The sequence below is a fragment of the Aspergillus mulundensis genome (genome assembly GCF_003369625.1).
Source record: "Aspergillus mulundensis strain DSM 5745 chromosome Unknown scaffold_15, whole genome shotgun sequence".
NCBI classification, from domain to species: domain Eukaryota; kingdom Fungi; phylum Ascomycota; class Eurotiomycetes; order Eurotiales; family Aspergillaceae; genus Aspergillus; species Aspergillus mulundensis.
In genome coordinates, this window is record NW_020797903.1 from 639994 (window position 1) to 654278 (window position 14285).

The window sequence follows — 14285 nt, forward strand, 5'->3', positions numbered from 1 at the left end:
GACCATTGGTTGTATATGCCTATAGTGATGCGGATTATCGACTCCCCACCATGATGCAAGGCACGGGAGATGAAGGTTCTATTCCATGGTCATAGCATCCTTTGTTATGCCTCCACTGGGGCCGGTCTAGTTACGTACTCATATATGACACTGACAGTGACAGCCCTGCGCATTAATAATCCCGTCAGCCTCGACTTGGGAGTTGGGTATCATTCATTTGTATCAGTCAGGACAGGAACCAAAATCAAATCCTCGTGAAAAGACTTCAATATGGGCCCACCCCGGTCTCCAGTTCTGGAACCTTGTACTTTTGACAGCGGAAGCTCAAAAGTACTGATGACGAGAATGATAGACATGCATTACGGACCACTACTGTGTTACATACAGCAGACCCCTCACCCGTGGCTGCTTGTCACCCTCCCTCCGTGACTCGTCTATATGGTCGACATGGCCAGTGCCCCCTGGCCACAGTGCTGGGTCGGCCGGAGTGGTTTCATCTTTAAAGTTTGGGCGCCCAAGCCAGTCAGAGCGAGCCACTAACGACAATGGTCTGCCTTGGTGGAGCCCCTTCTCTCTCCGGCTCCGCGCGGCGCCGCGGCCGTTTTGCCCTCATGGCTGAGCTCGTGGAAGCATGGCTCTTACGCGCAGCACACTAGACCAACATCATCCTCAAGGTTTTGAGCAAGGTTGACGCTATTTTGGACCCGAACGTTGTACAAACTTAACTTGTATCGCCTTGCCATTGCCTTTCGGCGTTTCTTCGGTATCGGATCGATCTTGTTATCCTTGCTCGCAGCCCGTCTCATCCCTGAACGTTCATCGAGATGGAAATAAAGCGCCGTAGCAATCTGTCGCTGTTATTGACCCGGAAATGAGAACTGACATGTCCGACGGGTGGCTGGAAAATACAGCCTGCGCCAATCCGATATGATTAAAGGGTTGGCATCCACGATCCAGAATGGTCCATGCTCGGTCCACCCTTCACCACTTCATCAAATTCAGATTGAAATCAGTCCATGCTTGACCATGATTCAACCTTGCGACTCCACCTCCGCCGACGCCGAAGTCTGGGAGGGACAGTCTGGAAGCCCCAAAAGCTAGAAGGACTCGATCATCTGTGATCTTGGTGAATCGGTGATACTCCCTCCGATTCAACTCCAGACCTAGGCTTGAACTTGCGGAGTAGTTTGGTGTCAATAAACATGGCCTTGAGGGACCATTACCAGGGAAGAAGAACATTACATCCAGGTTCCTGCGTCGCTTGCGCACATGGATGATCGTTTGCCAACTGACACTCCGTATGCAATCGGAATAGACATGTCCGACTTAAGCTTCAAAACTAAATGCCGCACCCTAGCTTGTCCATCGCGTTGATGGCTGGCTCCTCCAATCGCTCAATGTTCCTGGTTCAAGTAGCTTGGCCGGTTTGATATGCAAGATACACGTGACATGGAGATAGTGAGGCGGTAGTAAGAATCCGGCAGAATGTTATCTATCGGCGAGCGGTCACGCAATCAGCCACGCCCACGAGCCACATAGCCGCCCATGACGCTCCAGGGGAACCATCTACAGCTTTACAGGGTTGATGGATTCGCTCGTTATTGAAACGACTTTTGTAATGTCGACTTCTACCTTATAAAATTGCATATATTTCGATTGCACCGATCCGATTCGCACCACGTGGTGAGTTAAAATACCCCGCCCCATAAGTTGTCGGAAGTGCCTAATGTCCAGACCACGGAAGCACTCATTTACAATGGATGACCTGAACGGCCTCAGTTGGAGCTCCAACTCTCCCAATGATGCCCCTAAGCCTCCGCCAATGGGTTCCAGCTACCTGTTTCCAGCCGCCAGACCCAGCAACACCTCAGGCCGATCTACTCCCCTTTCTGCCTCCTCCGGACCGTCGAACCCCCCATCCAAGCCTGCCACTCCCAGCGGAGACAGTTTCGCAAACCTAGTATCATTTGGAGCTTCAAACACGACCAAAAATCTCCCTCTCATTGAGCAACAGAAAAGGCTACAAGAGGAGAAGGCCAGGAAAGAAGCAGAGAATCGCGCACGATACGAATCACAATATGGAGGGCAGAACGCTCAATTCTGGAATAGCTTGGAGAAAGGAGGGAGCAACAACAATCCTTTTGCGTCTGGTATGACGCCTTCGCGGAATAACACATCGTCTCCGGATGAAGATGATCTGCTCGCCGCCTTCAACGCCTCGGCGCCCGTGGATGCATCTACCCACTTCCCTGTCCCAAGCCCCAGCCCTTCCCTTCAGGTGTCGACTGGTGGGCCGCGAAACGCCAACGGACCGAGTCCTTTGCCGCCGAGCAATGACATGTCATTCAATGATGACGATGATCCCTTTGGTCTCAATGAGTTGAAGCCTAAATCCCAACCTGCGCCCCAGCCTTCTCAAAACGACGACGACGATTTCTTGGGCTTGCTGGGCAAGCCCGTTTCTGAGCTACCACCGCCAGCGCCTCCAAAGAAGGATTCCCCTAGAGTTGAGAGGCAAGAGCAACCTTCTTCTAAGCCAACAAGCGGGGTAGATCGTGCCATTGCAGAACTAGTCGATATGGGCTTCCCCGCAGACAAAGCTAGCCAGGCTCTAAAGATGACATCGTCTGGCACCGACGTGCAAGCAGCTGTTGGTCTCCTTCTAACTCAGGCGCACGAAGAATCTCGGCAGAGATCTCAGAACAGATCGGCTCCCACCGAGCGTCGCCCCAATCATTCGGGCCAGAGCCGAGACCGGACTCAGAGACCAGATCCCGATATGCCCTTGTGGTTGCAGGCTGAACGATCTCGCGCACCAAAAAGTCGCAACGAAGCCAGTTCGCCTTCATCTGCAGACATGGATCCGTCCCAGATTGCTGCAAATTTCGGTACCAGTTTCCTAAAGACGGCAAACTCGCTCTGGAAAACTGGCAGCAAGAAGATGCAGCAAGTAGTGAATGAGTTCAACGCAGATCATGATCCAGGCCAGCCAAAGTGGATGAGAGAAGCTTCTAACCCTGAAACAATTCCCAGAGGACGTTCGCAGCCGCAGCCGCCTCGCAATGATTTTACGGATGAGGCTCTTCTGCTAGAATCCGGCGGCCCGCCTCGGCCCCGCCGTAACCCTACACGGGTGGAAGAGGGACCTGCACGTACAGTTAGCGAACCTCGACGGCAAGAAGGTCATTCTCGCGAGAAGCGTCTACAGCAACCTGCCTTCATGCGTCAACAGCCGGCACCAGAACCGAGGGATGCAAGGTCCCGGTTATCGAAGGTAGCGGTGGAAGAACAGTCGGCCCAGGCGTATGTTAGCCCTGCGCGGAGAAAACGTCCTGTTGCCCAGCCGCCACCTCAACCAGCCCCGAGTCAGGGCATCGATCTATTCGACTCCGAAGCTCCACAGCCTACTGCCAAGCCAACTCCTCCGCCGTCGGCTCCACGGCCTACGAAGGCGGCGCCCTCTGCAGCTTTGCCATCGCGGCCAAAAGCTCCTCCTCGAGTCATACCACGGGTTTCACAAAGTGCCCTTTCGTCTGCACACTCCCAGCGTGAAAAGGCAGCTGAAGCCTACAAGAGAGGTGACTACGCCGTTGCTCATCAGGCGTTCTCAACCGCACTCTCAGCTCTGCCCGACAAACACCCTATTATCATTGTTATCCGCAGTAACCGTGCGATGACCGCTCTCAAAGTTGGCGAGCCAAAAGTAGCAATCAGCGACGCAGACTCTATCTTAGAACTGATTGGTCCTGCAAAGGGCGAGTCTGAAACCATCGATCTTTGCAACGGCGAGCCTCACAAACCAATGAAGGACTTCTACGGCAAAGCCCTGATGCGCAAAGCAGAGGCCCTAGAGCAGTTGGAAAAATGGGCGGACGCCGCCCAAATGTGGAAACAGGCCGTGGAGAACGGTCATGGCGGAAGCACGAGTATTCAAGGCCGCAACCGTTGCGAGAAGGCTGCCGGCATCAGTAAGCCGGCGCCTAAACCGTCTAATCCTGTAAGACGGCCCGCGGCCCCGGCGCCCAAGAAGAAGACATCTGCTCTAGACGACTTGCAGGGGGCACCGTCAGCATCTAACTCGGCATCATCATTCGACGCTGTCAATCGTCTCCGTGAAGCCAACCAGGCCGCGGAACGTAGCGACGAGGAAAAGTTTGCGCTAACGGATGTTGTCGATGCGCGTCTAGCAGCGTGGAAGGGCGGAAAACAGGACAATCTGCGCGCTCTCCTGGGTAGTCTGGATACCGTTCTGTGGCCCGAGGCCAATTGGAAGAAGATCAACATGTCTGAGTTGATCATGCCGAACAAGGTCAAGATTCAGTACATGAAGGGCATTGCCAAGGTGCATCCCGACAAGGTATGACGACGCCGACCACCTCTGTTACTTTAACATCTGTAACTGAAAAATCTTCTCATAGATCCCAACGAATGCCACAACCGAACAACGCATGATTGCCGGTGCAGTGTTTGGCGTACTAAACGAAGCGTGGGATAAGTTCAGGGTGGAGAATAATCTTTAACTTGCTCGTCCACAAACCTCAGCCTTTATCAACTCTACTACTTCGACCACGCTGTTTGCTGGTCTTCTCTTGCTTTCCATTGGCGTTCGCCGCAGAACACTAGTGATACTTCCCTGCGGTTTTCTGATATGATGTGATATCCCCTTTCATATTCTGTATATAGATGTGCGCTCTAGCCGCATGACAAATAAGAATTTACACTTAGGGTACTGTACCCTGACATCGAGATCTATTTGCCGTTGCTCTGACCTGAGTAAGCTTATGCACATCATCCCGTCTACGGCCCCATGCGGGAGGGAGGTATATCCACGCCTTGAATTGAACCGAAACCCGTACCTCTGTATGTCTAATCGCTATAAAGTCACACCATTTATATTCCCAACTAAGTCTGTTCCTACCCCTGATTCTCATTCCCATTCTTACTGCCACCCGCGGCCTTCGCCTCCCTCTTCATCTGCCGCCGGCTCTTCCCCTTAGCAGGTTGGACCCCCTCCTCATCCACAAGCTGACTCGGCCACTTCTCCGCACACTTGAGCTCATCCTCCTCCGTCCACTCGCGCGGCAGAACGGCGAAGACAAGATACGAAGTGTGTGTTTTGAGATCCGGCTCGGTGCGGTGCACAAGGCGGCCCTGCGCGTAGGGCGGGATGTTTTCGAGATTGGAGGATGGTGTGAATGTGGGTAGGTCTGATGGCGTTTGTGTCGCGGTTTGCGGTTGTGTTGTGGTTTCGTCTCCTTCCTGTTCCTGTTCCTGTTCTTGTTCCTGCTGCTGTACGACGTCGCGGAAGCGGAGGGAACGTTCCTCGACGACGCGCATCTTCTGCACGGCATCTTCGACGTTGCGGGGGAACACGTTTGCGCCGCGGACGCCCTCGAATTCTAACCCTGTCTTCTCGCGCTTAACCTCTATCCGGCGGTGCTGGAGTTCGACCATCGAGATATGCAGCCATCCGTGCTGGCGAAGCGCGCTGATCGTGCGCTGGACCTGTTCCATGCACGGCGAGAACGTGCAGATGTGGGCTGGGGCAGCAGGATCAAGTGGTGATTCCGCGCCGGATTCAGGGTTCCGGACGAGGTGTTTTAGTGCGAGCCAGGGGGCCGGCAGGTCGAGGAAGATGGCGTTCGCCTTGGGGGATATGGATGGCTTGCCGTCGGCGTCGTTAAGCAGGAACCCGTCCTGGTAGACGTCGCGGTGGGTGACGTAGTCGAGGCCGTCGAGGCCATGCTCATGAATCTCCTCGCGGACTTTGTCGGCGCGCTGCGCGTGGAACTCGAAGCTGCATACTTTACCGAGGCGACGGCGACGCTTTGTTGGTGGTTGGGTTGTATCTGTGGTCTCGGGATACCCGTTGAAGACGGCGCGCACGGCCGCATGTGTGAAGGAGCCGCTTCCAGCACCGGCTTCGATGAGCGTTGATCCGGGGCGCACGCCGAGCCTGTGCAGGACGTAGCTGTAGTCTGGAGTGTAGACGACTTGGGTGCGGTGGGGGAGCGAGGCGGTCCAAAGCTCCGGGGTCGGGCGGAGGATATGAAGGAAACCGCTTGCTGCGGCGACGGGAGCTTCGCGTGTTGGTTTGCTGCTGTCGGCGTCGGCGTCTTCATCGCCGCCGGTTCCGCTGGGAGAGTCGAGCTGGGCTGCTTTGCGCTTTTTGAGATTCGCACGGCCGCGCGAGCCCGTGTCGACCTTTGAGGCTATGATCTGGGAGCCCCATGGTTTATCATGAAGCGTACTGTGCGGAAATGAGCCAAACCGGGTGTTTGTTACGTTTCCTTCCTTGTAGCCTAAGTTTTCGTCGTCATGGAGGCGGAGGACGGCCGGGATGGTATTGTCGCGGCGAAGATGGAGGAGGGCGAGCTGGCCCAGCTCGGAGTGGGAGCTCGGGGTTAGGAAGGGAGAAGGCATCTTGGGCCGCTGCGGTAGCTAGACTGGCACGGAGGAGTTCGCAAATGCCGTTCTCAGGCTATAATGGAGCTCAGCGTTCTCTTCGCGATGGACATCATGAAGATCTAGACGGAATCTTCCCCGCTAAGCCGGATTTGGCCGCAGGTTAGGGCTCAGGGCCGCATGCTTCCTCCAGCTCTGATTGGAGGATACACTCACCGCCCCTTGCATGGATCGGCTCGTTCCTCAATTCTCAGGCCGCCAATCAAGGATGACTCGTTTTGGTGGAAGCAGCTCAACCCCTCTATTATTGCTTAGGCCCTTGGATCCCCCACTTTTTTGTTTCTTCTTGATGCCCCTCTTCCCACTCCGGCATCTTCGCCTTCTTTCATCCATCCGATCTGCTCGGCCGGTGCTTTCTTCTCAGCTATCATTTTTTTCTAGATTCATGGCTACCGCGCGCGAGCAGCCAGCATGGCGCCAGCCGACTGCTCATCCTGAAGCGCAATCGCTGCCTTCGCTGAAGGTCTACAACTCCCTCACCAAGTCGAAGACGCCGTTCATTCCGATCGACCCTCAGGGCAAGAAGGTAACATGGTATGCGTGCGGACCAACGGTATATGACGATGCGCATCTGGGTCATGCTAGGAACTATGTCAGCACGGATATTATCCGCCGTATCATGCGGGATTACTTCAAGTTCAACGTGCATTTTGTTATGAACATTACCGATGTCGATGATAAGGTATAATGTCTAGTTAAGTTCCAGGATCCTCAATTAACGGCGTTAGATTATCCTCCGGGCTCGGCAACAGCATTTGTTTACAAAGTTCGTGACGGCTCACCCTACGATCGACGACGAAGTTCTTGATTTCGCGAAGAAAGCATATGCCGCCTACCTGAAGAAGAACCTGCCGCTACTGAGCCCCGAGATTTCCCCCTCGGAGTACTCGAAGGAGGTGGAGAAGGTTTATGCGACTATTCTAAGCGGAGGACCTTTACCGGGCAATGAGAAAGCCGGAGATGACGAAGCAAAGGTCAAGATGCATATCAAGACGGTGCTGTCAGCAGCGAGTGTTATTGCGGAGGCGGAGAAGCTCGACAAGATCGCGCAAGGAACTTTCCCGGAGCGGTTTTACACCGATGCGCAAGACCTCTTGCTGCCGTACCTAGATGCGCTTGAGGGTTCCTCGATTGACGCGGACGATCACGCAATTTTCACGAAGTTGACGCGAAAGTACGAGGATCGGTTCATGAAGGACATGGATGACTTGAACGTGCTTCGACCAGACGAGTTAACTCGAGTGACCGAGTACGGCCAGGAGGTCGCCGACTTTGTGGAAAAGATTGTGGAAAACAAGTTTGGTTATGTCTCGGCAGATGGTTCGGTTTACTTTGATATCAATGCTTTTGAAGCCGCTGGTTTCCCTTATGCCCGTCTTGAGCCTTGGAGCCGTTCGGACAACAAGCTCCTCGCCGAAGGAGAAGGCTCATTAGCCAACAAGACTACGGAGAAGCGCTCCAAATCTGACTTTGTTCTTTGGAAGGCGTCGAAGCCTGGTGAGCCCAGCTGGTCTAGCTCATGGGGTCGAGGCCGGCCGGGGTGGCATATCGAATGTTCGGCCATGGCGTCTGCCCGTCTCGGCAAGCAGATGGACATTCACTCTGGTGGCATCGACCTTGCGTTCCCTCATCACGACAACGAGTTGGCGCAGAGTGAAGCGTACTGGCACTCCCATGGTGACCAGTGGGTCAACTACTTCCTGCACATGGGCCACTTGTCCATTCAGGGGTCCAAGATGTCCAAGTCTTTAAAGAACTTCACAACCATTCGCGAGGCACTTGAGAGGAAGGAATGGACGCCGCGAAGTCTGCGAATTGTTTTCCTGCTTGGCGGTTGGAAGGACGGCGTTGAAATCACCGACGAGCTCGTCAGCGCCGGCAACTCGTGGGAGGACAAGCTGAACAACTTCTTTATTAGGGTTAGAGACCCTGCCACCTTCCAAGGAGCCACGTCAGGTACGGACTCCACTCTTGCCGAGGCATTGGAGGCGACCAAGACTGCTGTGAACGAGCACCTTTGCGATTCATTCAACACCCCGGGCGTGATGAACTCGATCTCTGAGCTTATCACCAAATACAACAGTGCCGATAAGTCGACGTTGAACTCCAAGGATGTCGAAGCGATTGCTCGATGGGTGACTTATATGGTCAACGTGCTTGGTCTTAATGGCCAGACACCTGCCGACACGCAAGAAATCGGATGGAGTGGTATTGACGTTCCTGAAGAGGGCAAGCCATTCTTATTCCCCCTTTCAGCCATGCGTGATGCTCTGCGGCAGTATGCGCGGGCCAAGACGCTCAACGCAGGCGAGATCTCCAAGATTGTCGAACAAGGCGCTGTCCCTGAGACAGCGACAAAGGCCGCCCAACCCTACGCTACCGTGGCGACCAACTTCCGCACCAAGGTTTCCTCGCTACAGGACTCTGAGAATCTCGGAAAGGAGGTCCTCGCACTCTGCGACCGCGTCCGTGATGTGGATCTGTTCGACATTGGTGTCTACCTTGAGGACCGAGAGAACCTCCCCGCCATCGTCCGCCCCGTCAGCCGCGACCTCATTCAAGCCCGTGAGGAGAAGGCTGCGCAGGCGCTGCAGAAGCAACGTGAGCGAGAAGCCAAAGAGAAAGAGGCGCTGAAGAGGCTAGAGAAGGGAAAGCTCAGCCATTTGGAAATGTTCCGAACGAACGAGTACAGTGCATGGGACGATGAGGGACTCCCAACCCGCGATGCCGCTGGAGAGGAGCTCGCGAAGAGTCGCTCGAAGAAGCTCCGCAAGACCTGGGAGCAGCAGAAGAAGCTGCACGAGGCGTGGCTCGCGAGCCAGCAGGGCAGTAAATGATGGGTTGATTAGATAGAAAAGTTCGGTGGTAGGTATAGCATAGACGGCGTTATAATATCCAGGCAGCATTGAATATGATCATTGATATGGCTACATACTCTTGTCTCTGTTACAGTCTGCTGGTTATCCATGCATTATCGGGGTGTCTGACAGGCTGGGGGTGGAGTCAGGCGTGCACATTCAACATCAATCACATGCAGGCCAGTCTACGAACCAACACTCAACCAAGTCAACTTCAGGGTGCCATCAAGGCCATCTACCATTTCGGCTGATCCCAGGATATGATTTGACCAAGCTGACACCACCGTCTACCAGACATCCCCGCATAGCGACTCCTGAAGACAAATCAACTTGGTCGGGCCGACCCCCACAAGAACCTCGGCAACTCGTCGTCCCCTCAGTCGCAGCAGAGGTCCGCGGTAGTTTCGCCGTTTTGTCTTCCTAGACCTTTCTTGCTTATATCGACTTCTTTCAACTCTTTCAAACGCCAATATTATACTTTCTTCTGCTCAGCATCAGATATCCCCGCTTCAACGAACCTGCACCATGGGCTTCAACACTGCGTTGACGAGAGCGCTGGGGATCAGGAGTAAACCCACCTACTTCTTACACTTGCCAAGTTCATACTAACTCATTCGCATAGTCCCCGTCGTCCAGGGCGGCATGCAATGGGTTGGATACGCCGAGCTCGCAGCAGCCGTCAGCAACGCCGGTGGTCTCGGAATCGTACGTCTACGACGACCAAAATCTACACAGAACTCCAACTAACCCCCTCCAGCTCACAGCCCTCACCCAACCAACCCCAGAAGACCTCCGCAAAGAGATCCGCAAATGCCGCTCCATGACCAAGAACCCCTTCGGCGTCAACCTCACCCTCCTACCGGCCCTCGTCCCACCCGATTACGGCGCCTACGCACAAGTGATAATCGACGAGGGGATCAAGATCGTCGAGACGGCGGGCAACAACCCGGGCCCTGTAATCCGGCAACTCAAAGCCGCAAATATCACAGTGCTGCACAAATGCACGACTATCCGGCACGCCAAATCGGCCGTCAAACTCGGCGTTGATTTCCTGTCCATCGATGGCTTCGAGTGCGCTGGACACGTCGGCGAGCACGACATCACCAACTTCATCCTCCTTAGCCGTGCGCGTCAGGATCTCGGCGTCCCCTTCATTGCCTCGGGCGGGTTCGCAGACGGGTATGGGCTTGCTGCGGCGCTGGCGCTGGGCGCGGAGGGAATCAACATGGGGACGCGCTTCATGTGCACCGTCGAAGCGCCGATCCACCAGAAAGTGAAGCAGGCGATTGTCGACGCAGAGGAGACAGATACAGCGCTTGTGCTGAGGCGATGGAAGAACACGACGCGGCTGTTCGCGAACGAAGTCACGAAGCAAGCGCTGAAGGTCGAGAAGGAGAGCACGAGCGGTGAGTTCGCGGAGGTTGCGCCGTTCGTGAGTGGGAAGAGGGGGCGCGAGGTGTTTCTGAACGGTGACGTTGACTTTGGCGTGTGGACGGCGGGCCAGGTCATTGGGCTTATTCATGATGTGCCGACGTGCGGGGAGCTCCTGACGCGGATTGAGAGGGAGGCTGCGGAGACGCTGGGCAGGGCGCAGGCGTTGTACAAGGCAACGCCCCAGAGTAAGCTGTGATTGACTGGCTGATTGTTTGTTTGGGTCTGTAGACCTAGAGCTAGAGCTAGAGCTACTACGCTTGATGCAATATTATGTGTCATTAGGTTTGGTTTGCCTTGCTGGGGGCATCGTCCCTTGCGACGACGGGCTTAATCTTCTGGACACAAGGGATGAGACGGTCTGTACCTGCATGAGACTGCGGTACATTTGCTGTATAGATAGATAGGGGAAAGGCTGGGTTGATGTTTGGTATAACCCTGAGTGTCTATAGTCTTCAAACGCATTTTGTTCGCTTTATAGCAACCATATTGATACCATTTATCCTCTGTATGGCCCCTACTAGGTGGGCACGATTGTTATGGCTATGAGTATAACCCTAAGTGGGTTCCTTGCAGGCACGAGTAACCTTCTCCTCGACCAACGCAGCCCTTGCATAGATTCGTGCCGATGTTAATGACAGACGCAGAGACACTGTCAAGACTGCTGAGACCATCAATAATAACAAACAACAGTTCGACGTCGGTTTCATCAACGTACGCTGCTTGTTTAAGTAGAAGCAGAAATTTATATACATGAACTACAGTGGAGGTTCGACGAGTCTCTATCTCAGCATCGTTAGAGTTACTTGATAATATTTGCTTCTACTGCGTAGTATCTGCAATGCAATGCATCATGTAGCCACCAAAGGCAAAGCAAATGAGGCCCTGGGTCCCATTAACCAAGGCTTGGAGTCTATATAAGACATACAATCTCGCCGTTGGACCTAATTTCCCTGCCATCCTCAGTGCATTAGCACTCCAAAACATGGAAGCAATGGCTTCACGTAGTCCTTCTTCATCTTCATCAGACTCACAGCCTGATTCACTATCTTGTCTTCCACTTCCATCTTTCTCATCCCTTCTCCTGTCTTGCATCCAGGCCCGCAAGACCAAGACCAAGACCTGGTATCGCCGCCGACGAAGCCCTAACCCTACCTCATCTACCTCGACAAGCAGCAGCAACAGGGATTCCGATTGCATCCATCCCAGCACAGCATGTACATGCACATGCACCGCCCCTCCAGCATACACAGACACCGAAAAGCAGTCCAGGCCGAGCCCCCATCCTACCATCACAACAGCCAACACAAACACAAACACAATCTCCATAACGCAAACAACCACCACAACGACCTCCATCCGCATCGTCGACCCCGACTCCTCCTCAGACTACGACTCCCACTCCATCACATCCGCCGACACAGACGTATCCGTCTCAGACTATGGATGCGAGTGTGGGTTCGGCGGGTACGAGCATAACTGCGACGAGGACATCGAAGACGCAGACATCGACATGGACAAGATCGCGCGGGCATCAAGACCACTCCCGCCTCTTCCCGTGCAGACTCAGAGTACAAGTTCATCGAGAAAGAGCCGCGAGATGAGAACGAGACCACGCCTCTCTTGCATCGAGGAGACGATCCCCGAGGAAGAGGAGGACGAGTACCTCGCCCAGCAGCAGCGAGAGCAAGATGAGAACGAAAAAGGGAAAGAAAAACAGCACAAGCGCACGACGTCCCGGCGAAAGTCCATGATCGAGCTGTTCAATCTGTCTTCGTCGTCTTTGTCTTTGTCTTCCTCTTCTGGACCAACAATGTCCGGACCAGGATTGAACCTTTCCTTCTCGAATCTGCACTTTCGGTTTCCCATGCCGCCTCTCTGGGGGAGCGGCAGCCATCACCAGCAATACCGGACGCAAGATGTGGACAAGCAGAACGTCCCTGGTAGTGGTGATAAATGCGGAGCTGGGTCTCAGGGAAGCATCCGTCTTCAGAATGTCGAGCGACGAAGACCAATGTCCATGTCCGCCTTATCACTATCTTTCTCCGCGTCTCCGGCGACAGTCGAGACGTCGATATCTGCCTCGCCATTTCACGCGGAGGAGGAGAAATCGTCTCGGCAACCCCTTGACGGAGACGGAGACGGGAAGTGTGAAGCTGAGGCTCAAAGTGAGACAGAGGCAGAGGCCCCAGGAGCAACAACGGCAACGAAGAAAGAGCGCCGCATGGGCACGATCCTCTTCCCGCCTCTGGCATTTCTTTCCCGGTGCTCTGTTGGGAACAGTGAAAGCACAAGCACGGTATCGATATCGACAACAGCAAACGTCGATTCTCTTTTTTGCTAGGTATGGCGTATGGAGTTTGAGCGGGCGTTGGACTTCACTCTGGACTTGGATTCGGGGTTCAAGGTGCAACTGGGGATGGGGGGTTGTGTTTCGTTTGTTCCATCAGGGTTTAGGGTTTAAGGTGTGACTTGGAGTTAGTTGGTGTGGTGACGGTGTTTCTGTGGTGGTTCTTCTGTTTGTATATTGTTTCGACCGGGGTGTACGTATACAGTCATTGTGATGGGCATGGAACGACGGGTTCTGGGGTTGTGATGGTGCATCATATGAACCTAGGTGGTGTAGAGCTGTTAGCCATGTAATAATAATAATAATAATGATGATTTAATTTGGATGACCTAGGTTGATATGTGGAGTGCTAGGCAGTCAAAAGCCTGCCTGACGGTCACTCGGACTTCAATTCCGCTGCTTACCTACGGAGTAGTCACTGTCTGTTCTGTAGATCTTTATGCAAACGGCACCGCTGGCAAATACGCTGCGTCCCAGCTATTCTTTGCCATTCTACAGTGTCAACCGTCCACTGTCAACCCATGGCATCTGCTGCTGCAATGAGCCATAGTAACGACGAGATTACATGACAATTGCAGCGTCGTGTGCATCCCTAACAGAATACTCCGCAGCATCTCGTGCTAGGGGGTAGTCAATTCACATTCGCCGGAGCTTCGCAGTCACTTCAGCGCTTAGCTCTGCTATTGCATGCTTTCGCTGCAAAGGGTAATCTAGCTCAGCTGCAAGAGTTAAGCTCAGACAAATGTGAATGGGTGGCACAGAGTACTTTTAATCTCCTGTACCTTGAGGCCGCAAGGGATGCACGAGGTAATTTCCCAAACAGGGAATCAAACCTTCAGCATGCTCACTGCACATCCAGATGACGATCATAGACACACCAACCTTGTTTGCTGTCGATCATCTGGTGTTTCGAAAACGGAGCTCAGTTCATGGTCAAGGTCTCGAGGAGGAAGTGTGGCGAAGCTACCCCCTGACAATGTTCACTCTGGAACCACATATAAAGTTCGGCCCTTTCAGGGAGTCGCCCTATGTTGGTGGCTGTTTCTGACCTCTGTACCACGCTCGGCAACCTGTGTATAGTCAACATACAACAGAACTTGAGTTACGGCTTGCAGCTCACAACCTCAGCCCCCTTCTTGATTCGGCTTTATGCGGCTCATAATCCGTTTTCAAGCTCATCC

General features: G+C 53.9%; 5 protein-coding genes across 5 annotated transcripts; 4 read left to right on the top strand and 1 right to left on the bottom strand.

Moving 5' to 3' along the window:
* Window positions 1-1756: 1756 nt before the first annotated feature.
* DSM5745_10526 (UBA/TS-N domain protein) lies at window positions 1757-4520 on the top strand (the record flags this gene model as incomplete). The annotated part of the gene is made up of 2 exons (XM_026752542.1): window positions 1757-4357; window positions 4419-4520. The coding sequence occupies 2 exons, from the start codon at window positions 1757-1759 to the stop codon at window positions 4518-4520; spliced, it is 2703 nt and encodes a 900-aa protein (XP_026598985.1).
* A 394-nt stretch (window positions 4521-4914) lies between these two features.
* trm61 (tRNA 1-methyladenosine methyltransferase subunit GCD14) lies at window positions 4915-6423 on the bottom strand (the record flags this gene model as incomplete). The annotated part of the gene is made up of 1 exon (XM_026752543.1): window positions 4915-6423. The coding sequence occupies one exon, from the start codon at window positions 6421-6423 to the stop codon at window positions 4915-4917; it is 1509 nt and encodes a 502-aa protein (XP_026598986.1).
* Window positions 6424-6850: 427 nt separating this feature from the next.
* Window positions 6851-9302, top strand: DSM5745_10528 (cysteine--tRNA ligase; the record flags this gene model as incomplete). The annotated part of the gene is made up of 2 exons (XM_026752544.1): window positions 6851-7147; window positions 7194-9302. 2 exons carry the CDS (start codon window positions 6851-6853, stop codon window positions 9300-9302), a joined length of 2406 nt encoding a protein of 801 aa, XP_026598987.1.
* A 546-nt stretch (window positions 9303-9848) lies between these two features.
* Window positions 9849-10953, top strand: DSM5745_10529 (NAD(P)H-dependent flavin oxidoreductase; the record flags this gene model as incomplete). Its single annotated transcript, XM_026752545.1, has 3 exons — window positions 9849-9891; window positions 9946-10028; window positions 10081-10953. The coding sequence occupies 3 exons, from the start codon at window positions 9849-9851 to the stop codon at window positions 10951-10953; spliced, it is 999 nt and encodes a 332-aa protein (XP_026598988.1).
* A 795-nt stretch (window positions 10954-11748) lies between these two features.
* DSM5745_10530 (uncharacterized protein) lies at window positions 11749-13098 on the top strand (the record flags this gene model as incomplete). Its single annotated transcript, XM_026752546.1, has 1 exon — window positions 11749-13098. The coding sequence occupies one exon, from the start codon at window positions 11749-11751 to the stop codon at window positions 13096-13098; it is 1350 nt and encodes a 449-aa protein (XP_026598989.1).
* Between the last annotated feature and the right edge of the window lie 1187 nt (window positions 13099-14285).